We start from the raw sequence: 20,657 nt of genomic DNA on the forward strand, positions 1-20,657 counted from the left end.
GTATGTGTGCCTAATTCCTTAAAATATCTAATATATATATATATATATATATATATTTGCCTTCCTTCACCTCAGCACTGAGAGTTAAAGTGATTTAAGAGTTCATGGTTTTTTTAAATAACAGACATGTCATACTTACCTCCACTGTGCAGCTCATTTTGCACAGAGTGGCCCTGAACCTCCTCTTCTGGGGTCCCCCGGCGGCTCTCGCAGCTCCTCCCCACATCAGATAACCCCCTAGGAGAAGCGCACTCCCAAAGGGGGGTTACCTTGTGGGCGCGCTCCCGAGTCCAGCATTTGGCGTCCATAGTTCCAGGGTTCAGGTAAGTAAAACGGGGGGGGGGGGCTGGGGGACCGTTCACTGCTGCCAGGAGTGTTTTCACCTTAATGCATAGGATGCATTAAGCTGAAAAAACACAAAGTTTTTCAACCCCTTTTAAAGTAAGTGGCTGACAGTAAGACTGATGTCTTAGTCGTGCGTTAGTAAAACTGTACATATCGCAATCACTTTATGTATCCAGGTGGATAATACCTTGTTTTTTTTTTTTTTTTTCAAGACATGTCTTTTGGACCTAAATGGTAATGAGATTGATAGCTAGAGAGAGAGAGAGAGAAAGATATAGATATAGATATAGATATAGATAGATATATATATATATATATATATCAAAGGAACACTGGCCCAAAATAATAATTTTAAAAAATAAATCTTTTAATTTAGCTGTATATTTCTTGCTATTACCATAACTTGCCACCAAGGAACAACCCAAAATAAATTCTTCTCCTGATGGTCACAGTAATACCACATATGTGTTATGTTAGTTGTTTGTACCCATAGTAGGGACCAGAAACAACAGTGCACATTTTCCTTTTTTAAATCCGACTGAAAAAACTGACACTGATATTCATTTTGAAAATTGTACCCAAAATTCTACGGATCCTGACCTTTGACCATTACCTTGACCCTAGCACTAACCCTGCCATGGACCCTAGATCAAACCTTGAGCTAGCTATTTTTTTCTTTTTCTTTATCTTTTTTTAATCATACACACTTTTGTTTGTTTTTACATCTTTCTCCTCTGAATGGAGAGGAAGATACACTGTGTCTATAGTGACTGATCAATCGGAGGCCATCACATTGAACATGTGACTGGGAATCGGGAGTCCCGGATCCCAATCGGAAAAAGAAAGGATGGCAAGTGTATGCAAGGAGACCACAGTTAAAGTATATCTGTTGCTTTGCCCTGCATAGACACTATTACACTCTAAAGTGACCTTATCAATACAGGGGTACTTGCAGTATCTCACAAAAGCGAGTACACCCCTAAGTGAAAATGTCCAAATTGGGCACATTAAAGCCATTTCCCCCCCTCCCCCCCAGCGTCATGTGGCGCATTAGTATTACAAGGTCTCAGTTGTGAATTGGGAGCAGGTGTGTTAAATTTGGTGTTATTGCTCTCACTCTCTCATACTGGTCACTGGAAGTTCAACATGGCACTCATGGCAAAGAACTCTCTGAGGATCTGAAAAAAAGAATTGTTGCTCTACATAAAGATGGCCTAGGCTAAAAGGATATTACCAAGACCCTGAAACTGAGATGCAACATGGTGGCCAAGACCATACAGCGGTTTGCCAGGAGAGGCTCCAATCAGAACAGGCCTCACCATGGTTGACTAAAGAAGTTGAGTGCACGTGCTCAGCGTCATATCCAGAGGTTGTCTTTGGGAAGTAGACTGTATATCCAATAATATACCTGTTGAAAGAAGAGGGAATATACCTATCTGTCCCACAGCCTGCCACTGCAAATATTCAGGTACAATGGGTCAAATACCTGTTATCCCCTGTGACATAACAGTGGGGAAGCTGATCTTCCACACACCTAGTAGTGTGGACAACTTGCAGTGAAGCAATGGTGGTTGAAGACTTGGGCTGTTGAAAAGATATTTCCTCTTGTTTTATTAAGCATATTATGGTGTATAAATGACTGTGTGATGACAGTGTCACTTGAAGTTCCATTGGTATCCTACGTGATTAGGAGTGTTTGATCCTTGTCCCCTGCTCCATCATGGCTGCTGGGTCACTGGTCTTTGACAGCAGCTCCCACCACAGCCTTATGATGGGTCATCTGGCAGCCCAGAATGCGAAAGCGCACAAACAGGACTGTCTGTGGCAGCGGTAAGGGCACAATGGCCTGAACCCATGCATGAGATTACTGCAGCACATCACTGGAGTGACAGCTACCTTGTGTTAGACAGCAACACTTAGCAGTGGTATGGGGCTTGTTTGATTACCAACTCAAAGGCTTTCTAGTCACATTAAATAATTCAAAAGCTAAATTTGCATAACATGGTTTAGGAACAATAAAAAGGAAAAATAAAAAAAAACTAGGGAAAGGGTCTCTTTAAGTCATTACTGCAGCAGTGGTTTATTTCGGTAGAGGGCATAGGCTTGATCTTCATCGACCTTGGGTTATAGGTTGGTTTCTTTAGATGACTGGATAAAAACTGAGGACTTATCCCCTCTATAACCCTACTCTGTGAGTCTTCCTTTATTGCTAGTCTCTTTAGGAGATTGAGCTCTTCTCCCTTACGGAGAATTCACTCTCTTAGCTTAACTATATCTAATCCTTAACTAACACCAATGCTCCACAGAAAAAATAAAATGAATGTGAAAAAAAAGTATAGTAGATCTGCTCAACTGATTAATTTGCAGCCACTTTCAAATAAAATCAAAAATGAAAGTCCAACAATTCGTCCCCCTGTCAGAACACAATAGAACAGCAGAGGAGATCACTGGACTAACATTGGATTGTTAGTACAGCGGCTCCGACCTGAGCTGTCATTTTTTTTGTTTAGCCCCCTGGGTTAAAAGAAAAAAAAAAAACTCAGTGTGTTCTAGGATTAAAGTGGTTCTAAAGGCTGAAGATTTTTTACCTTCGTAAAAAACCTGTGTGCTGCGCCCCCCCAATCCTTACCTGAGCTCCCTCTGATCCAGTGATGTTCATGATAGCCTTGGCTGTCCTGGGATTCTCCCTCTAAATTGGCTAAGACAGCAGCGGGAGCCCTTTGACTCCCACTGCTGTCAATCACAACTAGTGAGCCAATGAGGAGAGAGCGGGGGCGTGGCCGAGCTGTGGCTCTATGTGACTTATGGACACATAGAGCAGCGGCTCAGGAACGAACATGCAGCGGTGCCCCCCAGGGCAAGCGGCTTTCTCTGGGTGCACTGCTGGGGGGGGGGGGGCGGGGCAGCTAGGGGCATCGGTGGGGAACCTGAAAAGAATAGGATCGGAGTTGCTCTGTGCAAAACCACTGTACAGAGCAGGTAAGAATAACGTTTGTTATTTAAAAAAAACAAAAAACTAAGTTTTAACATTTTAAGAAGCTATTCCTCATTCTTCACAAGGATATACAGTAGTCTTGAGCCCAAGACCCTTCTTTCTTTCTAAGTTGGTGTCAGCGTTCTACCTCAACAAAACCATAGTCCCTTCTCTCGGGCCCTGCTTCAAAAACAACTGAAGGACAATTTTTTTTTTTTTTTTTACTGTCGGGATGTGCCATCATAGTCTTCCTCAAAGCTACAGCTTCTATCATGAAGACAGACTTCCATTTGTCCTACCATCAGGACCTCACAAGGGATATCCTGCTTCAAAATCTACCATAGCTTGATGGCTTGAAGACAACTACTCTCAAGAGCTTAACCTCCAAGGTTTGGTTCACATTCATGCGAATTTTATGCGGGTTTTTCTGCATCCAATTCACATTACAGGAGAGTGTGACCAGCTCTCAACGAAGCCGGTTCACACACACTCCAGAAGCGACCGACGTCTGCATTTGGAAAGGGTCCTGTGCGTCTTTGGCCCTGAATCAGGTGCAAATTCAGGTAGAAATTCATACATGAATCGGTGAACAGGGACGCACCGGACCCCCTGCTGTGAGCTGCGGCCGCAGCAAGTGTGAACTCAACCTAAGGCTCCGTATTGTGGGCGGCATTACTGCGATTCCTTGAATTGCTGCAAAATGCGGAATGCCTCGGCATGAACAGAGTTTAAAGTGCAAAGCACCTCCTGCACTAATACATGCTTACTCTACCAGATCGGTAGGAGTTTCCTGGGCATTCCGACATCAAGCCTCTGTTGTCCAGCTCTTTCTCCGTGGTCTTCTGTTCATACCATTTCCACGCTTTACCAAGTGAGCGCCCAATCTTCTGCAGATGCAGCTTTAGGTCGCAAGGTAGGTGCAGCAGTCAAAAGTTGAGTCTGTTGACCCTTTTTTATTGTTGGGCCTGTTTATTGTTGCCCACCTTTCTTAAGCCTAGTACACACTGCTAGTTTTTTTTTCCTGCTCAACCCAGCTGGCTGAACAAAACAACTGACAGCTCAGGTTGGTGCATCTGTACTAACAATCTGATTTTAGTACAGCTATCTCCCCTGCTGTTCTATTGTGTTCTGATAGAGATACGGCCCCCCCTCCCCACCAGAACACTCCGGTCAGTGCTCTCAGCCATTGGCTGAGTGTGCTGATTGGATGCCGGTCAGCAGACCTTTTTCGGTCATGTCCCTTTGACAGAAAATACAATGCAAATCGCTTCATATATTTTTTTTTTTTTAAATGCATTTTTCTCCATTTGTTTTGTTATTTTGTCTGTCACTGTTAAAATAAACCTACCATTAAAATTGTTGATTCAAATTCCTTTTTTTTTCCAGCACATTGTACATTAGTGGGTTGCCATATGTTACACTGCAATGTATGTCTATTGGAAGGTAGGTTGGGGTGCCATTAAGAGAAAATTATTTGGTGCAACGGGGGGGCAAGGATAAGGTTAATAGTCCTCTGAATAATAAGTCTTGGGAAGGCTAATCATCTAGTGTCCATCTTGACCACTAATGTCAGTTCAGTAAAAAAAAAAAAGCTTGCTCTTCAGCAGCTCAGTCCTGGGAGCAAGAAGCAACTCTGCTTCCTTTTCTGGGGTGCCATTAATAAAGGCACCTCATAAAGAATGGGCATTACTCACCAACCCAATGCATTAGTATGTAGATGAATGTTGCCTTAGCCAGCATCGCTCCAGCCACATCCCCCTGACATGTATCCCCCCTGCTCACCGGTGCTTGATAACATATTATCAACACCTGATGAGCGGGCGAAACATGTAAGGGGACGTGGCTGGAGCGACTCTGGCTGAGGCCACATTCATCTACATACTAATGCACTGGGTTCGTGATCGGCACCCTATCTTCTCTTTGACAATGCTCTTACACCTCTGAATGGTGCACTGACACCAGCTCCCTTCACTGCAACCGGCGTGGAGATCTATGTCTCAGCTTAGAGTGGCACTCCAAGTTTCATTTGGACCATGTCATATCAATGCAATTATTGTGTGTTAACGTGCATTCCTGTAAAGATCATTGTAATGCACACATTACCACAACAAAAGAATGGGTCCTTATGGGCAGATCCTACTTCAAAGAAATTACTGACACTGCACACTAGCGAAAATAATAAACAAACACCCAAACGCAGAGTTTGTAAAATGATTGAAATACAAAAAAGTATGCTGTAGTGCAGGCTGTCAAAAAGGCTAGAGAGGATGAAGGATCCCTTTCTCTCCCTTGTGTAATGACATGTTCAAGAAACAAATTACACTTGTAGGGCCCTGCTGGCTGCTGGTGTACACTGGAAGTTCTATTGGCCGCAGGGATATGCCCATCTTGACGGGCGAAAACAGGAAGTGAGAGAAAATCAATCCAAAATGAGGGAATCTCTAGCTGTCACCAGTAATATGGTGCCTGTACCCCAGACTGACATCAACCCAACTTCAACCACCAGCACCCAAGACTGACACCTGCCTACAGTACCCAACCACTGATACTCAGGACTTGACACCCACCCCCGACCACTGATAACCCAGACTTGATGCCAACCTCCAACTATCTACACCTCAGACTGACAGCCACCTACCCCCAACCACTGACACCTGCCAAATGGCAACACTTAAGAAATGACATTTTGCTACAATGTAAAGTAGTGCATGTACAGCTTGTATAACAGTGTAAATTTTCTGTCCCCTCAAATAACTTAACACACAGCCATTAATGTCTAAACCGCTGGCAACAAAAGTGAGTACACCCCTAAGTGAAAATGTCCAAATTGGGCCCAAAGTTCCATATTTTGTGTGGCCACCATTATTTTCCAGCACTGCCTTAACCCTCTTGGGCATGGAGTTCACCAGAGCTTCACAGGTTGCCACTGGAGTCCTCTTCCACTCCTCCATGAGGACATCACAGAGCTGGTGGATGTTAGAGACCTTGCGCTCCTCCACCTTCTGTTTGAGGATGCCCCACAGATGCTCAATAGGGTTTAGGTCTGGAGACATGCTTGGCCAGTCCATCACCTTTACCCTCAGCTTCTTTAGCAAGGCAGTGGTCGTCTTGGAGGTGTGTTTGGGGTCATTATCATGTTGGAATACTGCCCTGCGGCCCAGTTTCCAAAGGGAGGGGACAATTCTCTGCTTCAGTATGTCACAGTACATGTTGGCATTCATGGTTCCCTCAATGAACTGTGGCTCCCCAGTGCCGGCAGCACTCATGCAGCCTCAGACCATGACACTCCCACCACCATGCTTGACTGTAGGCAAGACACACTTGTCTTTGTACTCCTCACCTGGTTGCTGTCACTCACGCTTTACACCATCTGAACCAAATATGTTTATCTTGGTCTCATCAGACCACAGGATATGGTTCCAGTAATCCATGTCCTTAGTCTGCTTGTCTTCAGCAAACTGTTTGTGGGCTTTCTTGTGCATCATCTTTAGAAGAGGCTTCCTTCTGGGACGACAGCCATGCAGACCAATTTGATTCAGTGTGCGGTGTATGGTCTGAGCACTGACAGGCTGACCCCCCCACCCCTTCAAACTCTGCAGCAATGCTGGCAGCACTCATACATCTATTTCCCAAAGACAACCTCTGTATATGACATTGAGCACGTGCACGCAACTTCTTTGGTCGATCATGGCAAGGCCTGCTCTGAGTGGAACCTGTCCTGTTAAACAGCTGTATGGTCTTGGCCCCCGTGCTGCAGCTCAGTTTCAAAGTCTTGGCAAACTTCTTATAGCCTAGGCCAGGGATATGCAATTAGCGGACCTTCAGCTGTTGCAGAACTACCAGTCCTATGAGGCATAGCAAGACTCTGCCAGCCACAAGCATGACACCCAGAGACAGAAGCATGATGGGACTTGTAGTTTTGCAACAGCTGGAGGTCCGCTAATTGCATATCCCTGGCCTAGGCCATCTTTATGTAGAGTAACAATTTCTTTTTTTTAGATCCTCAGAGAGTTCTTTGCCATGAGGTGCCATGTTGAACTTCCAGTGACCAGTATGAGAGAGTGAGAGCTATAACACCAAATTTAACGCACCTCCCCATTCACACCTGAGACCTTGTAACCAGTGGTGTATTTAGGTTTTCTGCTGCCCTAGGCCTGACTAAACGTCGGGGGAGGAGAACAGAGAGGGTTGTTATTTTGAAAATTTTAACTTAGGGGTATACTCACTTTTGTTGCCAGCGGTTTAGACATAAATGGCTGTGTGGTGAGTTATTTTGAAGGGACAGCAAATGTACACTGTTATACAAGCTGTACACTCACTACTTTACATAGTAGCAAAGTGTCATTTCTTCAGTGTTGTCACATGAAAAGATATAATAAAATATTTACAAAGATGTGAGGGGTGTACTCACTTTTGTGAGATACTATATATATATATATATATATATATATATATATATATTTATTTATTATATATACACAAATATTTATTTTCACAAAGTCCTGCTGCCTCAGTTTTATGATGGCGATTTGCATATACTCCAGAATGTTATGAAGAGTGATCAGATGAATAGTAATTAATTGCAAAGTTCCTCTTTGCCATGAAAATTAACCTAATCCCATAAAAAAACATTTCCACTGCATTTGAGAAGAAACCTTTGAGGTGCCCAAGAAAGTCCAGCAAGCGCTAGGACCATCTCCTACAGTTGATTGAGCTGCGGGATCGGGGCACCACCAGTGCAGAGCTTGCCCAGCAATGGCAGCAGGCAGGTATGAGGACATCTGCATGCACAGTGAGGCAAAGACTTTTGAAAAATGGCCTGGTGTCAAGAAGGGCAGCAAAGAAGCCACTTCTCTCCAGGAAAAACATCAGGGACAGACTTATATTCTGCAAAAGGTACATGGATTGGACTGCTGAGGACTGGGGTAAAGTCATTTTCTCTTATTGATCCCCTTTCCAATTGTTGGGGCATCCGGAAAAAACCTTGTCTGGAGGAAAAAAAGGGTGATCGCTACCATCAGTCCTGTGTCATGCCAACAGTAAAGCATCCTGAGACCATTCATGTGTGGGGTTGTATCACAGCCAAGGGGGTGGGCTCATTTACAATTTTCCTACGAACACAGACATGAATAAACAATGGTACAAAAACATCCTCCGAGAGCATCTTCTCCCAACCATCCAAGAACAGTTTGGTGAGGAACAATGCCTTTTCCAGTATGATGGAGCACCTTGCCATAAGGCAAAAGTGCTAAGTGGCTTGGGGAAGAAAACATCAAAATTTTGGGTCCATGGCCAGGAAACTCCCCAGACCTTAATCCCATTGAGAACTTGTGGTCAATCCTCAAGAGGCGGGTAAACAAAAAAACCCCACAAATTCTGTCAAACTCCAAGCATTGATTATGCAAGAATGAGCTGCCATCAGTCGGGATGTGGCCCTGAAGTAGTAGATTGACAGCACTCCAGGGTGAATTGCAGAGGTCTTGAAAAAGAAGAATCAACACTGCAAATATTGACTCTTTGCATAAACTTAGGGTAATGGTCAATAAAAGCCTTTGACATTTATGAAATGCTTGTAATTATACTTCAGTATACCATAGTAACATCTGATGAAAAGATCTAAAAACACTGAAGCAGCAGACCTTGTGAAAATTAATATTTGTGTCATTCTCAAAAATTTTGGCCTTGGCTGTACAGGGCAGACAGCTGAAACAATTGGAAATTTGATTGTGTTGTACAGTGGTGGTGAATACAGATATCTCCGAAGTGCAGGCTGCATAATAACCATTTAAGGATCGAGCCTCTTTATGAGATGTGTTGTTTACAGGTTAACCACTTCCCGCCCACCCTATAGCGGATTGACGTTCAGGAAGTGGTTCCATTATCCTGACTGGGCGTCATATGATGTCCAGCAGATTAACATGCCACCGCGTGCCCCCGGGGGCGCGCATCGTGGCGATCGGTGGAGCGGTGTGTCAGCCTGACACACCGCTCCACCGATCGGAGGCTCTTTACCACGTGATCAGCCGTGTCCAATCACGGCTGATCACACTGTCAATGGGAAGAGCCGTTGATCGGCTTTTTCTCACTCGCGTCTGACAGACGCGAGTAGAGGGGAGCCGATCGGCGGTTCTCCTGACAGGGGGGGGTCTGCGCTGATTGTTTATCAGCGCAGCCCCCCCTCAGATCACCACACTGGACCACCAGGGATCGCTACTAGGGCCACCAGGGAAGGGGCAACATGTGGATGGCCAGGTATGTACCCCATGGCCATCCACATGTGCCCAATGTGCCCAATCTGTGCCAATCAGTGCCCACAAATGGACACTGATTGGCACCATTATGTTTCAGTTATGCCCAGCAATGCCACCAATAAGTTTTATCAGTGACACCAATCAGTGTCATCAGTGCCACCTGTCATTGCCCATCGGTGCCGCCTGTCAGTGCCCATCTGTGCCCATCGGTGCCACCTGTCTGTGCCCATCAGTGCCCACCTATCAGTGCCCATCAGTGCCACCCATATGTACCAATCAATGCCACCTACGAGTGCCCATCAGTGCCGCCTAGGAGTGCCCATCAGTGCCGCATACCAGTGCCACCTATCAGTGCCCATCATCAGTGCCCATCAGTACCACCTCATTGGTGCCACCTCATCGGTGCCCATCAGTGCCGCCGTATCAGTGCCCGTCATTGAAGGAGAAAACGTACTTATTTACAAAAAATTTTAACAGAAACAAAGGAAAACTTGTTTTTTTTTTTCGAGATTTTCGGTCTTTTTTTATTTGTTGCGCAAAAAATAAAAACCGCAGAGGTGATCAAATACCACCAAAAGAGAGCTCTATTTGTGGGAACAAAATGATAAAAAAATTTGTTTGGGTACAGTGTAGCATGACCGCGCAATTGTCATTCAAACTGCGACAGCGCTCAAAGCTGAAAATTGGCCCGGGCGGGAAGGTGTCTAAGTGCCTGGTATTGAAGTGGTTAAAAACATTTTTTTTTGCTAGAAAATTACTTAGAACCCCCAAACATTATACGTTTTTTTTTATAACACCCTAGAGAATAAAATGGCGGTCATTGCAATACTTTCTGTCACACCGTATTTGCGCAGCGCTCTTACAAGCACACTTTTTTGGGGAAAAAATACACTTTTTTGAATTAAAAAATAAGACAACAGTAAAGTTAGCCCAATTTTTTTTTTATATTGTGAAAGATAATGTTATGCCGAGTAAATTGATACCCAACATGTCATGCTTCAAAATTGCGCCCCCTCGTGGAATGGCGACAAACTTTTAACCTTTAAAAATCTCCATAGGTGACGTTTAAAAAATTCTACCGGTTGCATGTTTTAAGTTACAGAGGAGGTCTACGGCTATAATTATTGCTCTTGCTCTACCGACCATGGTGATACCTCACATGTGTGGTTTGAACACCGTTTTCATATGCGGGCGCTACTCACGTATGCGTTTGCTTCTGCACACAAGCTCGTCGGAACGGTGCGTGTTTAAAAAAAAAAAAAAAATCGTATTTATTTTACCTTTTATTTTTTATTTTTACACTGTTTTTTTAAAAAAAAATGTGTCACTTTTATTCCCATTACAAGTAATGTAAACATCTCTTGTAATAGAAAAAAAGCATGACAGGACCTCTTAAATATGGGATCAGGGGTCAAAAAGACCTCAGATCTCATATTTACACTAAAATGCAATAAAAAAAAAATTGTCATTAAAAAAAATAATTAAAAAAAATGGCCCTTTAAGAGCTGTGGGCGGAAGTGACGTTTTGACATTGCTTCCGCCCTGCATTAAAACATAAAAAAGGAACATCCAACCACACCCATAAATGATTGCCAACATCCCTTAAAACAGTTAATAGAGAAAGGAGCTACCCCCCAAAATAATATATATATCTATATTTGTATATACACGTTTTGTCGAATAAAATATATTTATATCTTTGTACTTTTGTTGCCGTTAAAGTCCCAGTTTATTTTGGGGGGTAGCTCCTTTCTCTATCTTCCGCCCTGCATTGGTATGGAGACGGGTGGGGGTCATCTTCCCCTCACTCGTCTCCATGCCTAGCAAGGGTGAAGATCCCATTGCCTCCGCTGCCGCCGACGGATCCGGTAAGCGGTGGAGGGCACCGGAGCGCGGCCGATAAAAGTGATCTAATCCGCCGCAGAGACAACTCTTATCAGAAACCGGACCGCCGGCCGAACATGAGGATACTGGGGTTATGGCAGCTACCTGCTGCCATAACAACGACATCCCCCGTCAAACTAAGGACGTATATCGGCGTGCGGCGGTCCGGAAGTGGTTAAAATATGAATTCTTAACTCTCAAGTCCCTTCTATCTTTTTTTTTTTTTTTTTTTTTGCTGCTGTGACTTGACCTTCTATAAGGGGGTAACAACGTTTATTCTCCATGGTCCTACTGTATGTAGGAATGTAGCCACCCTCTCTTGCTCGGTCCAGAGATGGACTGTGGGATTTGTAGTGTGCATAGAGCAGTGTAGATGACAACTAACAAGTATTGCTCATCGGAGGAACTTCCAAGAAGGCAGAAACACACAGTAAAAAAACATTTCATGAAAAATAGGGGAAAAATCATACATTTAATTTATGTATACAGCATTGTATGACCCCGCAATTGTAAGTTAAAGTAACGCAGTGCTGTATAGCAAAAAAATATGGCCTGGTCAGTAAGGGGGGTAAATCTTCCGGAGGGCAAGCAGTTATTTTTGGAGAATAAGGGTGTCGTTTAGTGTCACTTTAAGAAGTGCTGACTGGTTACACGGTGAAATTGTCCGGCAGGGGGAGCTGTGTACCGCTCGGCTCCTTCCCAGCCTAAAAAAGCGCGCTTCATTGATTGGAAATCGGCGCCTGCGCAGTAGGCGGGAAAAGTCTCAGGCATCCCTTTGCAGCCCCGATCGGCCATCTTTGTATCTGGCAGCTGTGTTTACCGGCGATGTCACTTCCGGCCATGTCTGCCGCTTGCTGTCCGCTCACAGAAGATACTTTCAGCCGTTTCCCGTCTCAGAGCAATGTGTACGGGCTGTCGGTGCTGCCCTGCCCCGGGCCTGGCGGGCATGAATTGCTGGCCGCCACTCTGAAGGGAAAAGTCACCAACTTCAAGTACCAGGACCTCCGGGAGAGACTGCGAGCCGGGGCCAGGGAGGTGCAGTTCACCTATATACCAGGTGAGGGCAGTGCAGTTCACCTATATACCGGGTGGGGGTGGTGCAGTTCACCTATATACCGGGTGGGGGTGGTGCAGTTCACCTATATACCGGGTGGGGGTGGTGCAGTTCGCCTATATACCGGGTGGGGGGGGCGGTGCAGTTCGCCTATATACCGGGTGGGGGGGGCGGTGCAGTTCGCCTATATATCAGGTGGGGGGGGCGGTGCAGTTCGCCAATATATAGGGTGGGGGTGCAGTTCACCAATATATAGGGGGGGGTGCAGTTCACCTATATACCGGGTGAGGGGGCGGTGCAGTTCACCAATATATAGGGTGGGGGGGGGGGTGCAGTTCACCAATATATAGGGTGGGGGGGGGTGCAGTTCACCAATATATAGGGGGGGGGTGCAGTTTGCCAATATATAGGGGGGTGCAGTTTGCCAATATATAGGGGGGTGCAGTTTGCCAATATATAGGGGGGGGGTGCAGTTCGCCAATATATAGGGGGGGGGTGCAGTTCGCCAATATATAGGGGGGGGGTGCAGTTCGCCAATATATAGGGGGGGGTGCAGTTCGCCAATATATAGGGGGGGGTGCAGTTTGCCAATATATAGGGGGGTGCAGTTTGCCAATATATAGGGGGGTGCAGTTTGCCAATATATAGGGGGGGGGTGCAGTTTGCCAATATATAGGGGGGGTTGCAGTTCACCTATATATAGGGGGGTGCAGTTCACCTATATACCGGGTGGGGGGGCGGTGCAGTTCACCTATATACCGGGTGGGGGGAGGGGCAGTTTGCCAATATATGGGGGGGGTGCAGTTTGCCAATATATAGGGGGGGTGCAGTTTGCCAATATATAGGGGGGGTGCAGTTTGCCAATATATAGGGTGGGGGGGTGCAGTTTGCCAATATATAGGGTGGGGGGGGGGGTGCAGTTTGCCAATATATAGGGTGGGGGGGGTGCAGTTTGCCAATATATAGGGGGGGGTGCAGTTTGCCAATATATAGGGTGGGGGGGGTGCAGTTTGCCAATATATAGGGTGGGGGGGGTGCAGTTTGCCAATATATAGGGTGGGGGGGTGCAGTTTGCCAATATATAGGGTGGGGGGGTGCAGTTTGCCAATATATAGGGTGGGGGGGTGCAGTTTGCCAATATATAGGGTGGGGGGGTGCAGTTTGCCAATATATAGGGTGGGGGGGTGCAGTTTGCCAATATATAGGGTGGGGGGGTGCAGTTTGCCAATATATAGGGTGGGGGGGTGCAGTTTGCCAATATATAGGGTGGGGGGGTGCAGTTTGCCAATATATAGGGTGGGGGGGTGCAGTTTGCCAATATATAGGGTGGGGGGGTGCAGTTTGCCAATATATAGGGTGGGGGGGTGCAGTTTGCCAATATATAGGGTGGGGGGGTGCAGTTTGCCAATATATAGGGTGGGGGGGTGCAGTTTGCCAATATATAGGGTGGGGGGGTGCAGTTTGCCAATATATAGGGTGGGGGGGTGCAGTTTGCCAATATATAGGGTGGGGGGGTGCAGTTTGCCAATATATAGGGTGGGGGGGTGCAGTTTGCCAATATATAGGGTGGGGGGGTGCAGTTTGCCAATATATAGGGTGGGGGGGTGCAGTTTGCCAATATATAGGGTGGGGGGGTGCAGTTTGCCAATATATAGGGTGGGGGGGTGCAGTTTGCCAATATATAGGGTGGGGGGGTGCAGTTTGCCAATATATAGGGTGGGGGGGTGCAGTTTGCCAATATATAGGGTGGGGGGGTGCAGTTTGCCAATATATAGGGTGGGGGGGTGCAGTTTGCCAATATATAGGGTGGGGGGGTGCAGTTTGCCAATATATAGGGTGGGGGGGTGCAGTTTGCCAATATATAGGGTGGGGGGGTGCAGTTTGCCAATATATAGGGTGGGGGGGTGCAGTTTGCCAATATATAGGGTGGGGGGGTGCAGTTTGCCAATATATAGGGTGGGGGGGGGTGCAGTTTGCCAATATATAGGGTGGGGGGGGGTGCAGTTTGCCAATATATAGGGTGGGGGGGGGTGCAGTTTGCCAATATATAGGGTGGGGGGGGGTGCAGTTTGCCAATATATAGGGTGGGGGGGGGTGCAGTTTGCCAATATATAGGGTGGGGGGGGGGTGCAGTTTGCCAATATATAGGGTGGGGGGGGGGTGCAGTTTGCCAATATATAGGGTGGGGGGGGTGCAGTTTGCCAATATATAGGGTGGGGGGGGGTGCAGTTTGCCAATATATAGGGTGGGGGGGGGTGCAGTTTGCCAATATATAGGGTGGGGGGGGGGTGCAGTTTGCCAATATATAGGGTGGGGGGGGGGGGTGCAGTTTGCCAATATATAGGGTGGGGGGGGTGCAGTTTGCCAATATATAGGGTGGGGGGGGGGTGCAGTTTGCCAATATATAGGGTGGGGGGGGTGCAGTTTGCCAATATATAGGGTGGGGGGGGTGCAGTTTGCCAATATATAGGGTGGGGGGGTGCAGTTTGCCAATGTATAGGGTGGGGGGGTGCAGTTTGCCAATGTATAGGGTGGGGGGGGGTGCAGTTTGCCAATGTATAGGGGGGGGGGGGGTGCAGTTTGCCAATGTATAGGGGGGGGGTGCAGTTTGCCAATGTATAGGGGGGGGGGGTGCAGTTTGCCAATGTATAGGGGGGGGGGTGCAGTTTGCCAATATATAGGGTGGGGGGGTGCAGTTTGCCAATATATAGGGTGGGGGGGGGTGCAGTTTGCGAATGTACAGGGTGGGGGGGGTGCAGTTTGCGAATGTACAGGGTGGGGGGGGTGCAGTTTGCCAATGTACAGGGTGGGGGGGGTGCAGTTTGCCAATGTACAGGGTGGGGGCGGTGCAGTTTGCAATGTACAGGGTGGGGGCGGTGCAGTTTGCCAATGTACAGGGTGGGGGCGGTGCAGTTTGCCAATGTACAGGGTGGGGGCGGTGCAGTTTGCCAATGTACAGGGTGGGGGCGGTGCAGTTTGCCAATGTACAGGGTGGGGGGCGGTGCAGTTTGCCAATGTACAGGGTGGGGGCGGTGCAGTTTGCCAATGTACAGGGTGGGGGCGGTGCAGTTTGCCAATGTACAGGGGTGGGGCGGTGCAGTTCGCCTATGTACCGGGTGGGGGCGGTGCAGAACACCTCGCCCCTCCCCTCTTGTTATTTACATGACATAGCAGGGAGGTGTTCTGTAGTCCTCCTAGCTAAGAATAACGTAACTGATAAGAGTCAGCACAGGAAGTGATCAGCTGACAAGATTTCTGGCAGGATCAACAGGTATTTAGTTGCGCTTATTGAACAAATGTAACAAAGCCCTTCCAATGATCTATTTCTCAGACCAGAAGGGACCTAATCAGAGGAGTTCCTGTGTCGGGGTCACACTAAAGGAGGGGGGGCGGGTGACACTCCTGCATTCCCTATGTGCTGGGTTTACATGGACCCAGCAGGCTGGTCATCTGAATGGGTTGCTGTACCTGCCAGAAACACAGGAAAAAGTCTCTGATCCTTTCCTAAACCACACGGTGCAAAAGCTCTGCGTTTACCGATGCATGGGGGTGCCATTAAGAATTAATGGTGGGCGTGTCTGATGTGTTTTGGGTGCAGTACAGCCTGCGATTTCCACCCTGTCCTGCACCCACAGCAGTGTGAACTCCCCCAATACACCATGATGTCTGTCCTCCCCCCAATACACCATGATGTCTGTCCTCCAATATTTTTTTTTTTTTCAGTGGATGCTGAAATTGTTTCCATCGATTCTTCAGCAAGTCTCCTCCAAGCGCGTCTGGTTGTGGGGATCACTTTCATTAAGGTGTGGTATAAACTGTTTTGTAGGCTGGGATTCTCTGAATGGCAGGAAAGGCCGAATGTTTTTTTAGCTGCCTTTTCACTTTGTCCCCCTAAGAGCCCTTTCACACTGAAAGCGCCCGGGCGTGTGCGGTAAAGCGGTGCTATTTTTAGCGCCGCTTTACCAGCTCTTTGGGCCGCTAGCAGCGCAGTTTTTACCCTCGCTAGTGGCTGAAAAAAGGGTGCAAAGCGACCGCTGCCCCATTGTTTTCAATGGGCAGGAGCGGTGGAAGAGCAGTGTATTCACCACTCCCACAGCGCTGCAAAGAAGCTGCTTGCAGGACATTTTGTGACGTCCTGCCAGCGCAGCTCCCCAGTGTGAAAGCTCTCGGGCTGAGGCTTTTTTCAGGCGCTATTTTTTTAGCGCTAAAGCACCTGAAAAATGCCTCCCGTTTGAAAGGGGTCTAAAACACAAAAGTACAACTCCACTTATCATAGCTCCCTTCTTAGGGCTCTTTCACACGGGGCGGATCAGTGATGATCCGCCCCGTGAACACCCGCTTGCTCAGCGGGGATCGCTCCGCCGATCCCCGCTGAGCAGGAAGATGACAGGTCCATCGCTGCACACTGTGCAGCGACGGACCTGTCGGGCGCCGCTCTCCCCTATGGGGGATCGGGTGATGACGGACCGTAGAGTCCGTTGTCACCCGGTCCGATCCGAAAACGGATGGAAAAGTAGGGTTTTCCTCTGTTACACTTTTCGGATCGGAGCGGGTCGGATGTTAGCGGACATGTCACCGCTGACATCCGACACTCCATAGGGATACATGTATGTCCGTTTTTCATCCGAAAACGGAAGGATGAAAAACGGACATACGGACTCTCCGTGTGAAAGAGCCCTTACACCTACAGCACCATACAATACAGGAGATCTGAAGACAAGACCAGATTAGGGAATGGTGGGCAGATCTGTCAGTTTTTGTTTTGCTTTTCTGTGTCCCATCGCGGAAATGAAAGGAAATCTCCCAGAAGTATATCCGTGCCAGGAGTCCGGGGCATAGAAATTCCCTGAGCCGAATGTCCAAAGTGTCCCTCGTCAGGAGGGACATTTTGGAACATTCTAATTGGTCAGTGCCGTCACATGGATGGCGCCGACCAATCATCAGCCGCATAGCCCGTCCTCTCAGCTATGGAGAAGACGCGTGGCTGCAGAGAGGAGGGGGGCCTGTGTAAGTTTACCTTGAAGATTTTTCTGTAAAGTGGAACTTACACTTTGAGCCCCGGTCACACAGGGGCGGCACGACTTGCTGAGGCGACCTGCAAACGACTTCCGCGGCGACTTGCAAAACGACTTCTGTATAGAAGTCTATGCAAGTCGCCCCCGAAGTAGTACAGGAACCTTTTTCTAAGTCGGAGCGACTTGCGTCGCTCCTATTAGAACGGTTCCATTGTACAGAATGGGAGGCGACTTGTCAGGCGGCTAGGTCGCCTGACAAGTCGCCCCTGTGTGAACCGGCTCTAAGGCTTTACAACCACTTAAAAACAGTGTTTTACCCTTGTCTACTTTTTAAAGACATATACAGTGTGTATATGTACAGTTGTGCTCATAAGTTTACATACCCTAGCAGAATTTATGATTTCTTGGCCATTTTTCAGAGAATATGAATAACAAACATTTCTTTCACTCATGGTTAGTGTTTGACTGAAGCCGTTTATTATAAATCAACTGTGTTTACTCTTTTATAATCATAATCGCAACAGAACCTACCCAAATGACCCTGATCAAAAGTTTACATACCCTGGTGATTTTGGCCTGATAACATGCACATAAGTTGGCACAAAGGGGTATGAATGGCTATTAGATGTAACCATCCTCACCTGTGATCTGTTTGCTTGTAATTAGTGTACTTGTATAAAAGTTTAATGAGTTTCTGGACACCTGACAAACCCTTGCAGCTTTCATCCAGTGCTGCACTGACGTTTCTGGATTCTGAGTCATGGGGAAAGCAAAGGAAAGCAAAACAATTGTCAAAGGATCTGTGGAAAAAGTTAGTTGAACTGTATAAACAGGAAAGGGATATAAAAAGATATCCAAGGACTTGAGAACGCCAATCAGCAGTGTTCAAACTCTAATCAAGAAGTGGAAAATAAGGGGTTTTATTGAAACCAAACCACGGTCAGGTAGACCAACTAAATTTCAGCCACACCTGCCAGGAAATTGGTTCGGGATGCAAATAAAAACCCACAAATAACTTCAGGTGAAATACAGGACTCTCTGAAACATGTGGTGTGGCTGTTTCAAGATGCACAATAAGGAGGCACTTGAAGAAAGATGGGCTGCATGTAGGGCTGCAACTAACGATTATTTTCATAATCGATTAATCGGCCGATTATTTTTTTGATTAATCAGATAAAATCATTAAAAAGATCGTAATGTGCCATTTTTTTTTATTCCTCCGGGGACACCAATGACGGGGCGCTATTCCTCCCGGGGACACCAATGACGGGGTGCTATTCCTCCGGGGACACCAATGACGGGGCGCTATCCTCCCGGGGTCACCAATGACGGGGCGCTATTCCTCCCGGGGTCACCAATGACGGGGCGCTATTCCTCCCGGGGTCACCAATGACGGGGCGCTATTCCTCCCGGGGTCACCAATGACGGGGCGCTATTCCTCCCGGGGTCACCAATGACGGGGCGCTATTCCTCCCGGGGTCACCAATGACGGGGCGCTATTCCTCCCGGGGTCACCAATGACGGGGCGCTATTCCTCCCGGGGTCACCAATGACGGGGCGCTATTCCTCCCGGGGTCACCAATGACGGGGCGCTATTCCTCCCGGGGTCACCAGTGACGGGGCGCTATTCCTCCCGGGGTCACCAGTGACGGGGCACTATCCCCCACCCCTCCAGGAACACCAATGGGGCACTATTCCCCCCCCCCCTCCAGGAACACCAATGGGGCACTATGTCTATTCTCCTCCCACCCAGGAAAACAATGATGGGGAACTACTACTCCAGGCAGCCACCCCCCGGAACACCAATGATGGGGAATTATCCCCCCCCCCTCCCAGGAACACCAATGGGGCACTATCCCCCCCCCCCCCCCCCCCAGGAACACCAATGGGGCACTATTCCCCCCCCTCCCAGGAACACCAATGGGGCACTATGTCTATTCCCCTCCCTCCCAGGAACACCAATATGGGCATTCCCCCCCCCTCCCTCCCCAGTAATACTGTTAGGATGGTGCCCGGTCATAAAAATGTGCTGTTTTTACTGTGTTATTAGCTGCTACCTTTCACTATGAATGAGCAGCTCGGCTCTCCTCGCTTCTTGCCCTCGCCTCTCTGTTCCCTCGAGGCAGCGGCAGGGCTGAGATCAGTGGGGATGACGTCTGCAAAGAGGAGGAGGGGGAGAGGTGCGCCGCGGACGTGCCTGGTCACAAACGGCGGCGCCGAGGACACAGGAGGGAGGATTTTTTTCTCTGTTCCCTCGAGGCAGCGGGCGGGGCTGAGAAGATCAGGGGGGGGTGACGTCAGCAAGGAGGAGGAGAGGCGCGCCGTGGACGTGCGGCGGTGCAGACGTGCCTGGTCACAAATGGCGGCGCCGAGGACACAGGGAGGGAGGATTTAAAACGGACAGACAGAAGGAAGGTGCGGACCAACTAATCGATAATGAAAATCGTTGACAACGATTTTCATTATCGATTATTATCGATAATATCGATTAATCGTTTCAGCCCTAGCTGCATGGTTGAGTTGCCAGAAGAAAGCCATTACTACGCAAATGCCACAAAGTATCCCGATTACAATACGCCAAACAGCACAGAGATAAGCCGCAAACCTTCTGGCACAAAGTCATTTGGAGTGATGAGACCAAAATTGAGCTTTTTGGCCACAACCATAAATGTTACATTTGGAGAGGAGTCAACAAGGCCTATGATGAAAGGTACACCATTCCTACTGTGAAACACAGAGGTGGATTGCGGATGTTTTGGGGATGTGTGAGCTACAAATGCACAGGAAATTTGGTCAAAATTGACGGCAAGATGAATGCAGTATGTTATCAAAAAATACTGGGAGGAACATTTGCATCCATCAGCCAGGAAGCTGCACATGGGACGTACTTGGACATTCCAACATGACAATGATCCAAAACACAATGCCAAGTCAACCTATCATTGGCTACAGCAGAATAAAGTGAAGGTTCTGGAGTGGCCATCTCAGTCTCCTGACCTCAGTATCATTGAGCCACTCTGGGGAGATCTCAGACGTGCAGTTCATGCAAGACAGCCCAAGAATTTACAGGAACTGGAGGCTTTTTGCCAAGAGGAATGGGCAGCTTTACCATCTGAGGAGATAAAGATCCTCAA

The 20,657-nt window shown here is 47.7% G+C and overlaps 1 protein-coding gene across 1 annotated transcript in view; it reads left to right on the forward strand.

The window, feature by feature from the left end:
* Window positions 1-12,237: 12,237 nt before the first annotated feature.
* Window positions 12,238-20,657, forward strand: part of KPTN (kaptin, actin binding protein) — a gene marked incomplete in the record, with an annotated part of 32,433 nt that continues 24,013 nt past the window's right edge. The window contains 2 exon segments of the mRNA XM_073598696.1: window positions 12,238-12,511; window positions 16,232-16,259. Of these exon segments, the coding sequence (XP_073454797.1) occupies window positions 12,280-12,511; window positions 16,232-16,259 (260 nt within the window).

The sequence above is a fragment of the Aquarana catesbeiana genome, linkage group LG09 (genome assembly GCF_042186555.1).
Source record: "Aquarana catesbeiana isolate 2022-GZ linkage group LG09, ASM4218655v1, whole genome shotgun sequence".
Classification (NCBI taxonomy): Eukaryota; Metazoa; Chordata; class Amphibia; order Anura; family Ranidae; genus Aquarana; species Aquarana catesbeiana.